Genomic DNA, 13,624 nt, shown 5'->3' with positions numbered 1-13,624 from the left:
TATGCTTATTGCTGTTGTCGATGGGACATTTTCTGGATAGAGAGAAAGAGAACGAGAAAAACAAATCAAATCTTATTTAGTTATGAAAGAATAAATAATAAGAATATATGAAAACCAGAGAGATAGAGAGAGAAAAAAAGCAAATTCAATACTAGCCGGATATATATATAGAAAAAAAATGGAATATTCAATGAAGTAAGCAATTCTACATTTCATAAAAATCATTATTTAGTTTTTGGTATAGATGATGATGATGATGATGACAAACAACAACAACAACAACAACGACGACGACGACGACAAAAAAAAAATCATATATCCAACTTGGTCACTATAGCAAGAATAACAAAATGATTTCCGACCAGACCGATTTTTTTTTGTTTGTTTGTCTGTGTTGTTGGTGGTGGTGGTGGCTACAGAGAGAATAAAATTGATGATGATGATTTATTTATATATCCACAGCTTGGATCCATGATTTTTTGTTGTTGTTGTTGTTGTTGTTGGCTGTTGCTTGTATGTGGTTTTTTTTCATATTCTCGAAAAAAAAACAAAACAAAACAAAACAGAAAAAAAGATGAAAAAGACGAAGATAATCATTTATTATTTAATAATCATTATCATATATCGGTTTTCATGATACACACAAGAATCGATCCATTATTTCACATCCACAATGTGTATATATGAAAAGAAAAGAAATCAAGAAGGTCAATTTGATTTGATTTGATTTGAATCGATTATCGAATGATTTTTTTTTCTTTTACTGTTGTTGGAAAATTCCAGTATTAGCACAGTTGAGTTGAGTCATCATCGTCATATATATATGTTTATTATATACCCCCAATGGAATATTTATATTCATTATTTATGAACCAAAAACCAAAAAAAAAAGAAAACAAAACAAAAAAAATTAAGATCTTGTGGTTATTATTATTCTTTGATTTCATTCGTTGTTGTTGTTGTTGTTGTCATTTAAAAGAAAAAAAAAATAGAAGATGGAAAGTTCAATTGTCCCAAATGATGATGATGATGATGATGGTAAATAATAGATACGCATAGACGCTTCATGATGATTTCGATCATGATGACTTTGACCATAAAAAAAAAAATTTTTTTCTTCAGATGAGAACATGTTTTGTGTGTATGTGTGTTGTGATGATTAATGGCCAACAACAAAAACACGGTTATAATTCGATGGTTTTAGACAATCGTTCGTTTTAACGATAACCAAAAAAAAAAGATAAAAAAATCTGGTTTGCTGATTATTTATTTATTTTATTTTATTATTATCATTTCAACCAACTACATACATATATGATTCCAATTCTTGATTTTTGTTTTCATTTTTTTTTCAAATCAAATAAAAAAAAATCATGTCCACATATTCCATGCAAATGCAAATCGTCAATTTGTTGTTGTTGTGGCTGCTTTTTAGGTTTTTTTTTAAAAATATTTTTGTATATATACAACACGATATATGATCGTGTGCCATCATAGCAAGATAGTACCATATCTTTGCTTTAATTTAATTTGATTTGATTTAAAATGTAAATTTTTGTTTGTTTGTTTGTTTCTGACCATTCCAATATGCAAATACACACCGATACACACACACAGATACGACGTAATGCAATGGCCAAGCAGCATTTTTTTTTAAATTTAAATTTTTTTTTTTATTTGTTTCAATAATGGATTTGAAACTTGAAACTTTTCTCTATCTCTGTATTTATTTATATCGATGGAAAGAGAGAGAGAGAGAGTGAGAGAGAAAGAAACAACCAATTTTCAAAGAGTTTCAAATATTCCTGAAATCATGGAATATACAATTTTTTTTCATGTGGATGCATCAAGGTAAGTGGTCGGTTGAAATTTTGTTTTTTTTTTTATTTATTTATTATAATGGTGGTACTCTGAATTTTACTGAATATACGGAAGAGTGGAAAATTCAATTTTTTTTTGGATTCCCAGGCTTCCGATGAATTTTCGCTTTGCCGTAGCAAAAAAAAAAAAAAATGGATTTATCGTGCATGATCACATAATTCCAGAAGAAGAAAAAGAAAAAAACACTGGACAAAATTACCGTAGTCCCAAAAGTCAACTTTAAACATACAGAATAATTCAGCTCATCATTTTAAGAATTAAGAATTAAGAAATTACATCGTTATCATCACTAGAATTGCAAAAAAAAAATAGAAGAGTTAGTCCACGATGATAATAATCATTATATGGTCAAATTAGAGGAAAATAAAAGTTTTTTTTTCATCATTATTTACTCAATGTAATTTTTATCAGCTCATTAAGCTCATAAATTTCACATTGTGGTTGTGGTCAATAGGAAAAACAACAACAACAACAACAACAAAAACAATATGGTGGTCAATCACGCAATCATCTCATATATTCATTGTAATTACACAACGTTTTCAGTTGCATTTTTGTCACAACCATCAAAACACTTAATGAAAATCTACACACACACAAAATTTGAAAGTTTTATGTTTTGTTTTGTTTTTTTCCAGGAAAAAAAACTGGTCATTTTTATTACACTGTAAGAACAAAAAAAAATGGTCAATTTTCATATATGACAACAATTTGTTTGCAGTGGTAGTAGTTTTTTGTTTTCTGGATTCTGGATTCTGGATTCAAAAACACACACACACACGAATAGTAAAGGTAGAGAAATTTTGATGAGAAAAAAAAATGATGCACACAGCAAACATTTAGACAAAAAGTGGAAGAGAAAACAAAAATCAATTTAGATTTCATTTTGAGTAAAAAGAATTGAAGGATGAGTATACAAGATTCAAAATGTTTGAATAATTGATGAGAATATTCTTTGAATTCTGTATGTGTGGTTATTATTAGTAGCTGATTTATTTTTGTGTGTGTGGAAAGAGAGAGATTATAATTTAGTTTTAATCATGATGATGATGATGATGATGGCCATTATCTTTTCTTAAAAAAAAAAAATTAATAAAGTAAAAGTTGATATATGATGATTCAATTTAATAGATTTTTTTCACATTGTAAATGATCATCATGATCATTATGATGATGATGAAGATGATTGTTGTGGATAAAGAGGGCGCTGGAAACGGTGTTTTTTTATGATTTTTATGTTTCTTCGTTTTGCTTTTCCCATTGGTTATTGCTCCCTCTCTCTCTCTCTCTCTCATTTGATCTCTGGAGACAGATCCATTTCTCGTTTTTTTATTGTATGGTGGTGAGAGTAAAAATAGTTTTCCATTGTAGTTTTATAATAATAATCGGCATTAGTGGATAAAAATGTATCGTGTATATATTCATATTGTGTGTGCTTGTGTGTGTTGGCCAGTTTGTTACAAACATTTAGAATAAATTGGAAGGGATAAAAGTGTCTATTTTGTTGTATACAGTTGACAAACAATGACACAATTGATCCAGTGGAACAACGGATAGTCATGGAAAAAAAACCTTTTAACTCGGATTTTTCATCCACACACACACACACAACACACACATGCAAACAAATGTACAAGACAAAAGCCTTTGAATGGGCATGTTAATGGATGTTTCCAGATCAATTTAATAATAATAATGAGGTATATATATGTGTGTGTGTCTATGAAATGGAAAGAAAGAAAATTTTTTTTTGTTGTTGTTGTTAACAAACATTGCGAGAAAATGGTAAAACAAACAAAAACAAAAAAGAGTGGAAAAAAAATTGCAAACAAACAAAATTTTTCATCTCCCAAATGTTGCTGATGATGACGATGATTATCAAGAGAAATTTAAATGGAAAGAAAATTTTTCAAAAAAAAAAATTTTAATCTAATTTTCAGAAATTTTCTTTTTTGATACATTGATTCATACTTGTGTGTGTGTGTGTGTGTGGTTTTTATAATCAAAATTGATCATCAGCCAAAAAAAAAATTTGACAGAAAAATCAAAAATGAATCAATCATTGATTATGATTCGTGTGTGTGTGTACGTAAAATTTGTTTATTTGGACCTTTGGGTAATAAATCGATGCCTGTGTGTGTGTGTGTGTGTGTGGTTTTATTCGATTAAATCTTCATCATCATCATCATCATCGTCGTAGTAGTCATTTCTGGTATCGTTTATATCATGTTGTTGCGGCGATTTAATCATAATTTGTCGCTACTGTAGATATTGATGATGAATCAGAAATCGTTTGATGATGATTTTTATAATGTTTTTTTTACGTCGTTTTAATGTCATATGATGTTTTGTTGAATGATTGAAATTAATGATTATATATTGAACTATTGCTAATTTTTGGTGATGATGTCATAATGTTGGTTTCTTTTGTCAATTTATCTTTGCCATTATTTGTGGCCGAATCATTTGTTTTTGAATTGATCATTATGGTTTTCTGATCGATATCGATACCATCATCATCATCATCATCATCATCATCCAGATACCTATGCATTATTGATCGATTTGTTTTTATGTTATCAATTTCAATTTATTGAATTTATTTGATTTGATGTTTTTCGATTTTTTTTTCTCATTCTTTGTTTGCATGTAAAACTAAATTTTATTTTATTTTATTTTATTATAAAACTTACCATAATGCACGCATTTCTTGCCGTCTAGATCGCATTAATTGTTTATATTCGGATATACGTAATTTTTTCCCATCAACAATACAAGTACGTTTTGGCCGTGGCCGATATCTATAATCTGGATGTTGTTGCATATGAACACGTGATAAACGTGATTGTTCCTCATAGAATGGCTGTTTCTCAATGGTTGTCATCGCTTTCCAACGTGCACCCAATATTTTCGATATATTACTATTATGCATATCAGGACATGCTTTCAATATTTTACGACGTTCATCTTTTGCCCAAACCATAAATGCATTCATTGGCCGTTTTATATGTCCATGTTCATGTGGATTTCTTGACAAAAATGGAATATTATCATTGTGGACGTTGTTTCGATTTTCTTGGCTAGATTTTTTACTAGACGATGATCGACTATTTTTACCACCACCACTGCCATTCATTCGAGTGATTATCATCGATTCTGGTGCAATTTGATTTGCCTCTAAGATTGTGCCGGAATTTATTTGATAACAGTTACCATTTTTCTCTGAAGAAGAACGGGAATTTTTCGAAATAAATCGACCGTTATTCGATGAAAGAATTGATGATGATGATGAATCTCTTGATTTTGATTTTTTATTCATAGTTTTATCTAGAATTTTTTCCGTTTTTTGTTGCAATTGATTAATCAACGATTCTTTGGTCGATTCTTGTTGATGATCCATATGAAATGATTCTTGTTGGTGATGATTATTATGGTTCTTCAGTGATGTTTCCATTTTAGAATTGGATTTTAATTCCGTAAAATTATTCAATAAATTTGGCATCAACATAGCAGCATTATAATGATTCAGAATTGAATTTGACATTTTTTCAATATCCAATGCTTCCATATTGATTGGAGCAATTCCATTTGATGAATCTGTTGAATTTTTTGCTGTTGTAGCCATCGCTGCTGCTGCAGCCGCTGCAGCCGTTGCTAATTTTATTTGATTCTGATGTAAATCAGATGTGGATTGATGATGGAAATGTTGATGTGATGTTGAAAGAAGTAAATTGTTCAAGAATAAATTACTCGATGATCGACCATGAAGATAATTTTCCAGATTAAATGTCGATGGATTTTCTGTGCTTATTCGATGTAAAAGATTGGTTTGTGATAAATACTGGTGTACAGAAGAAGGAGATGAATGATGATGAATTTGATTATTATGCAACGAATTGTTTCGAAAATGAGGATTATTATCGGATTCCACTGTCGATCGATTAATATTCGTTTGATGATTATTACGTGAATTCATAAGGGTTTGAATTGTATTGGCCGATAATGATTCATATAATGAACAACCAGTGTTTGTCAAATGTTGTTGTTGTTGTTGCTGTTGTTGTTGTTGTGATAAATGATGAATTTTGGATGCAGCAAAAATGTTAATGTTATCCTGAAGATGTTGTTGTTGAATTGTGGCTTTTAAATTTAAAACATCTGGATTTGAAATCAAATCCGATTGTGGATTGTGATGATATTTTTCCCATAATTGTAACATTGTTGTTTCATTGTTGTTGTTGTTGAAATCAGTTGATGGTGAAATGGATTTGATTTTGGTTTGTTTGTCTTTCGGATCTGGATTTCGATATTGTTGTAAATTTAAATGACGATAGATACGTTGAAGAATTTCCGTTTCATTGGTCAACGTTGTTGCTGTTGCTGCTGTAGAATCCAATAAAGATTCTGGTTGCGATGTTAGCGGCAATGATGGTGGCGGTAACAAAGGATGAAAAATTGCATTATTCGATTGTATTGGATGCAATGATGATGATGATGGTGATGATGAATCTGAATTTTGTTGCTGCTGTTGTGATTGAATAATGCTCTGATCTAAAAACAATGATGATGATGATAATGATGACGACGATGAAGTTCCGGAAGCGGAGCCATCTAGATTTTTTGAAAACTATAACCAAAATAAAAAAAAAAAGACAAACAGAATCAAACCAAAAAGACAATTTAAATTATCTAAAAAAAATTAAAAAAACATATGCGAAAGAGATCGGACACGTTTTTATTTCTCTCATTTTAATGTTAATAAATTAAGCTATTAAGTTTGTGGTCGAACAAAAAAAAAATGGAAAAAAAACCGAATGGAATGGAGAATGGATCGACACACACACACACAACGAAAACAACAACAACAAAAAAAAATCCAATTCGTAATTGACACACGGACACACTCAAATATGGATAATTCAATTTATTTTCTATGAAAAATAAAACACATACACATACACATACATACATTATACAACAAACGTAATACACCGTTGTTATGATGATGATGATGATGATGATGATTATCATTATTCCCGTTACGGGTAATGGTAATCATCATCATCATCATCATTGGTAGTTTTATATGAATAGAGTAATTTGATAATGGTAACGCGTGTCACATTCACATTATTATTACGATTTTTTTTTGTATTTTTAGTTTACCGATTGATGAACAGAACGTTTTCAACCAAATCGGATGTTCAAATATGTATATAGAAAGCGGCAGAGAGCAGTTGTTCGTGGCAGAAATAACAAGCCGAACAACAACGACAACAAAAAAAACTTTTTAATATTTTTTTTTGTCGTTATTACTCGTGATAATAATATGGAGAAATGTTTTTTTTTCTTTTTGAATCATCATGATCCTCATTTGGAGCTTTTAATATTGATGATGATCCGATGAACATCTAATGATGATGATGATGATGATGATATTTCCATGATAATTACATTTACTCTTTTTTTTCTTTTTTTCTTTCTCAAAAAAAAAATGGAATAGAATCCATTTCAAATCAAGCAGAATCATCAAAAAAAAGAAAAAGAAAAGAAAATTGCAAAATCAAAATCTCTGTTACATTTTTCTAAATTAAAAGGGTTTTTTCACATTTTTTTCCATTTCTTTCTTCAGTTTTTTTTCAGAGGATGAATAATGGTGCCCAGAATCAAGAGATTCTGGTTTTTTTTCTCTGTTGAAATCTAATGAATCAATATGATGATGATGATGATGATGAATTAGCTTTGGATATATCAACCGTTGTCATCACCCTTGTTTTGTAATAAAAAATTTTTTTTACTTCTCATTCAAATAATAAAGTCTAGAATAATTAATGTATCGTTGAAAGTGAAAACAAAAAAAAAACATTATCTTTTCAAATTCATTTGCATTTGAGCAGATTCTGTTCTGCTCTCCTATTCTATTCGATTCTTCGTCATTCATTTACAGAATATGTTTATTATCAGATGAAAAACAAGAAGAAAAAAATAACACAATCACATTTGGGACATACACGCATATATTCTATGATGTTGTTTGAACAACGTTGTAAAGTTTTTTTTTCAATACCAAAAAAATGGGCAATATTTGTCGCTGCTATTTGAGATTATGTGACAATAATCCAATTTGTACAATCATTCATTCATTCATTCATTGACGAATAATGTTTGAAATTGAAACAAAACAAAACAGAAAAAAAGTCCATCAACAGCAACACTCAGAAAAAAAAACTTAATTTCTAAAACTCAAGTTTATTATTTTCTTCTTTATTCACTGCTGTTTTTTTGCTTTTTGTTTAATGGAATAATGGAACAACAAAAAAAAATACGGTGAAGATATTCATCAAAGAATAATTTGATTCCGGTCTTTTTTTTTATTTGGGTATGGACCGACAAAAATATGAACTTGTTGTGTGTGTGTATGCGTGTGTGACACACACGTGTCACATACAGTGATCCAATATAACCGATGGATGACGACTAGAGACCCATAGAGAGAGAGTGTGATTAATCTTTTTTTTTTTCATTATTTTATTTTATGCATGCCAATTCATTGTGCATCAATTTCCATTGATTTTTTTTCAAGTTATCAATTCAACATTCAAACTATAATCAGAGGGAAAATCTCAATGGTTGTTGATCTATGGAACCCTCTCCCCCCCGAAAAAAATGATTGTGATTCAATCGATGTTTTCGGTTACGACCACAATGCAAATGTAGCGAGAATGGTGGTGATTGTTTTTTTTTTGTTTCACAAGTTTCTTATTATGCATGTTATCTGTGTGCAACAACAAAAAAATTCTTAGAATAAATTAAGCAAATGAAAAATGACTAATTAAAAACAACCCCTTGTGTAGCTGATGATTGATGAATTTTTTTTCTCTTTTTTTTGGTTGACAGAATTCAGAAAGTTACAAAGTCGCTCTCCTTTTTCATTCACACTCACACAAACAATAAGTGAGTTTGTCACCTACCAAAAGGCGAAAAAGTTTTCAGAAAAGTTGGTGTCTATGTCTGTGTTCTGTGTTAGGTGTTTGTTGATTGTGTTAATTAATCAATTTCTTAAAAACATGCACACACCGACACACACACACAAAGTTGTGTACAACTTTTTTTTCCACATGCAAACAATAATCATGGAAAAAAAGAAAAATCTCTACAACCATACCTCATGATCCGTTGACGATGACGATGTTGTTGATGTTGATGATGATGATTCACTTCGTTGTATAAAACGTTGCCGTAAACGTGATAATTGATCAATAATTTGATTCAAACGTTTTTCAGCCATCAATATGGTTGTTTTGTCCATTTGTCCATTGCTACTGATCTCATTTGATTGTATTAATGATTCTTTTATACAATTTAATTTACAATTTTCAATTAATTCTTCAAAAACTTTGACACGATTAACAAATGGTGATGATGACGACGATGATGCTTTGGTTGTTGTTGATGATGGTGTTGTTGTTGTTGTTGTTGAGTTGGTTGTATTTTTTTTAGTGCCCATTAAATTACTAGTAGATGATTCTTTATTGAATTGAGTGGTGGTCGTTGTAGCTTTTTCTTCGTCATCATCATCATCTTCTTCTTCAAGATCTAAATATTCAAGATCTTCTTCATCATGATCATCATGATCATCATCATAACAAAAGTCAACAATTTTTTCATGATCCATATCCATATCATGAAATTGATTATCTAATTTCATATCATGACCAATGATTTCCTGTTCCTGTTGTTGTTTACCACCATCAACATCAACATCATTATCAACATTATCCATAGATGATGTTGTCATTGTAGTATCGGATGATACTGATGATGATGGTGAACATAATTTATTTGGTGGTGCTGATTTTCTTCGCTTCGATGACATTTTCTTCGTTGTTGTTGTTGTTGTTTTTTTATTTCATCGACAATGTCAATTTATAGACTAGAAAAAAAACACTGATGACTGATGAACAACAAAGAAAACGAGAGAAAAAAGAAAATGATATATTTCCATCGATTATTAATGATAATTTTATGGTAATTATTTTTTTTCTGTGTATTTGCAGAAAAACATTTCACCATCAATAGATTGGTGTGTGTGTGTGTGTGTGTATGTAGTGAAAATCCACAAAACAACAAAAAAAAAGAAATGGGCAACTTTTGAACGAAAGAAAAAAAAACTAAAAAAAATTGATCATTGAATCGAATAACGAAAAAAAAAACAATTCGTTTCAATTGAATGTTTTTTGTTGTTGTTGTTGTTGTTGCTGCTGCTGTTGAGACTTTTTGTTTTTTTTTGGATCATGGACCAAAGACCAATACCGCAACCGATAATAACATCACCATCACCATAATCATCATAAGTGGAACACTCGGTTAGATTTGGTTTGTTTGGTGTATGTGTGTGTGTGTGTCATATGGCCCGAATTGGTCAGGCGTAATCATAGCCTAGGATATGATTTTTCTGTGTGTGTGTGTGTGTGTGTGTTTTCAAAATCATTTTTTTTTCTTCTTTCGACAATTTATTTGATATTTTTTTTGTTGCTGTTTCAATCGGTAATTTTTCAACACACACACACACACAGTGAAGAATGGAAAGAAAATCATTTTCTTCGATTATATTGGTTCAAATTTTCAATTTTTCTTATTTCTCACTCTCTCTCTGTGTGTGTGTTTTCTACATATTTTTGTTTTCTGGTTAGAAATCGACCTTCATCGTCAACAACAATCATCATCAATCAACATGATTCGATACGCAATTTTCAATCTAAATTGGTAACTACTGTTGTTTTTGTTTTTTGTTTGTTTGTTTGTTTGAGCTAAACAACAACTATAATATCACATAACATAATGATATTAAAAATTTAGCATCCACAAATGCAAACCAATTTGCTCTTTGACTTTTTTCTCTTTGTTCAGCATCTGTTTATGTGGTCCATCTGTGTTGATCATTATCATCATCATGATCAAAAAGATTCGTTTGAAATTCAGATTCTAACCCATTCGGAAATTCAAGATAAACAAAAAAAATCCAGACAGACATAACAACGATTAATAATCGTCTAGTCTGTTGTTTTTTTTATCCATATGGACAGATTTTGTGTATTTATATACCATTGTTGCCATTATTCGATCAGACAGAATCTCAAACTATTACAAAACATGTAAAAATGAAAAAAAAAAATTTGCTTTTTTCAAATTAACTACTGCATTGTAAAAGGTAAATTAATTACAATTCTTCAACAACAACAACAACAACAACAACAAAAAAACCAAGAACAGAATGAGAATCAAGAATAATTAAAAATTAATCATCGAGAATAATACAATTCGATTCATTCTGTATTCATTCTGTTTTCACATTTTCTACACAAGAATATCATGTAAAAAAATGAGATTAATTTCATTCACGATGAAAAACAAAATTGAAATTGAAATCTTGTTAATTCTCATCAAAATGATAAATTTACATTGTTTGATTATTAATTATTCATGATGATAAAACACACACACACACACAATGAAAACGTTAATTTAGTGTTTGTAGTAGTAATTTAAAAAAAACAGATAGCAAAACATCAACATACCGTGTTTGTTAGTTTTTTATATAATTCGGGAATATTCAAAATCGACTGGTGGCCACATACACACACACATACACATAAAAAAACAAATTCTGGTCAGCATTATACAGGATTCAGATTCCAAATGAATTTCATTTCATTTTTTTGTTTCGGGATATATGAAGAATCTTTTCACGCAATTCTTTGATGATTCTGTTTATCAGAAACAAACAAAATTCTAGATATATGAACAAAACAACAAACAAATGAAAATGAAAATGAAAAGCTCATTGTGCGCAATTGTGTAAAAGCCCATCATCACAACAACAACAACAACAACAACAAAAAATGTTGATTCTTCATTGAATAGATCTGTGGGTGGCTTTTGTTCTCACTCTCTCTCTCTCTCTCTCTCTCTCTCTGTCTATTTGCGCATAACAAAAATATAACAAAAGCAAAATCTAAACAAAAAAAAATTATTATAGTTCCGCCTTCAATAACTATCCTGTATGTTAAATTTGTCCGTGTCTATGGGTGTGAACCAAAACTACATTTATTGTATATTACAATAGAAAACCAACCAAAACACAAAAAAAAAACTTGGAAAAAAACGACAACGATAACAAAAAAAACCAATTACATAAAATATATACACATGCCCACAACCACAATCATCATCATCAAGAATAATAAAAGTTGGCATGTGTGTGTGTGTGTGTGTTGGTGTGTAAAACAATACGATTCTTTTGTAGAAACACAAAATGAAAGTAAAACAATAACAACGCCCAGAATAGAGAATATTGCATTTAATTGGATGAAATGAGAATTTATTGTGAAATTCTCAATACACACACAGGCAAGAATATTGTAAAGCTTGATTTGTTTTTCTTTCACGATTTGATTCGATTCGATTGAATTGAATTCGATCACAAATTTTTATTCTTCAATCGTGCGTATTATTATTATTATTATTATTATCATCAAGATTCTTTACAGATTTCTTTTGGACAAGAAAAAAAATTCTTGAATGTAATGTATTTCTTGATTCCATTTTTTCTTTCGATTCAATGATCTTCTATTTGTGTGTGTGTGTGCGTTTCATGGTCCAATGATAAACGACCAGAAAAAAACAAACAAACAAAAAAATGAAAATGAAAAACATTAATCCAATGTACATGATTCATTGGAATTTTCATCATCACCAGCATCATTATTCTTTTTCTTTCTCCTGTTTCTTTTATTCTGTTGTATTCATTATAGATTCGATTTCCGATTGGTTTTACTATTTTTATTCTCGGGAAACGTCATCATCATCATTCAATTGTTGTTCATCTTGAAAAGTCTACTATATCGAACATAAAATATGAGAGAAAATTCATTCAAAAATAGAAGCTACAAAAGAACCTAGAACCAATAGAGAACAGCCCGTTTTATTTGTCGTTGTTGTTCCAAGGGAATTTTTCTTTTCTTTTTTTCTTCACCAGATTTTTTTCATCATCATCATCATCATTATTATCAGTGAAAGCTTGTGTACTATTGGTTCGGGTATCCATTATATAGATAGAGATACAAACTAATGGACGCCTTGTATGAACAAGAATTGTTCGAAAATACACAGACAGATAGACAGACTTTTTGATATATTGAAAATTGAAAACAAAGAATCCATCCACATATCAAGCTTTTGAAAGCCTCATTTTTTTATGGCCAAATAAAAAAAACTAAATCAAATTCTGTAATGTGTACACACACACTTTCTCTCTCTCCGCCCATCGATATGATGATTTTGCATACAATAAACAAACAAACAAACAAACAAATGAATTTCAATTCAATTCAAATGAAATGAAAGGATGATCAATGGGAATGAAAAAAAAATAACAAAGTTGACATTACCTAACATAACATGGATATAAATCTCGATTCATTCAGTTGATATTTGTTTTTTTGTTGTTACTATTCTGTAGAATAGTAAAGTAAACTTGCCATTCTTTTTCTCTGCAGCATAATCCATTGATTCATACATTGGAATAATAAATACAAAAAAAAATGAGAATCAAAAAAAACTTATGCTTTGCAAGAATTGGAGAATTTCTTTTGATTTCTTTTTCAAAGATTTTTTTTTTTTACAAATGTCGACGATGTCGATGATGATGATCATGATGATCATGAAAGAGAATCGAGAATTC

The 13,624-nt window shown here is 29.7% G+C and overlaps 1 protein-coding gene across 1 annotated transcript; it reads right to left on the bottom strand.

Annotated features, from left to right (window-relative positions):
• Window positions 1-2,498: 2,498 nt before the first annotated feature.
• On the bottom strand, window positions 2,499-11,586 carry LOC124493569 (uncharacterized). Its single transcript, XM_075731779.1, has 4 exons — window positions 11,460-11,586; window positions 9,047-9,835; window positions 4,575-6,508; window positions 2,499-4,427 (listed from the first exon to the last, which is right to left on the bottom strand). The coding sequence occupies exons 2-4, from the start codon at window positions 9,755-9,757 to the stop codon at window positions 4,247-4,249; spliced, it is 2,826 nt and encodes a 941-aa protein (XP_075587894.1). The 5' UTR covers window positions 9,758-9,835; window positions 11,460-11,586; the 3' UTR covers window positions 2,499-4,246.
• Between the last annotated feature and the right edge of the window lie 2,038 nt (window positions 11,587-13,624).

This window comes from Dermatophagoides farinae, chromosome 6 (assembly GCF_024713945.1).
Source record: "Dermatophagoides farinae isolate YC_2012a chromosome 6, ASM2471394v1, whole genome shotgun sequence".
NCBI classification, from domain to species: Eukaryota; Metazoa; Arthropoda; class Arachnida; order Sarcoptiformes; family Pyroglyphidae; genus Dermatophagoides; species Dermatophagoides farinae.
Note: the sequence above shows the minus strand (reverse complement) of the source record. Positions and strands in the feature narration are given on the sequence as shown.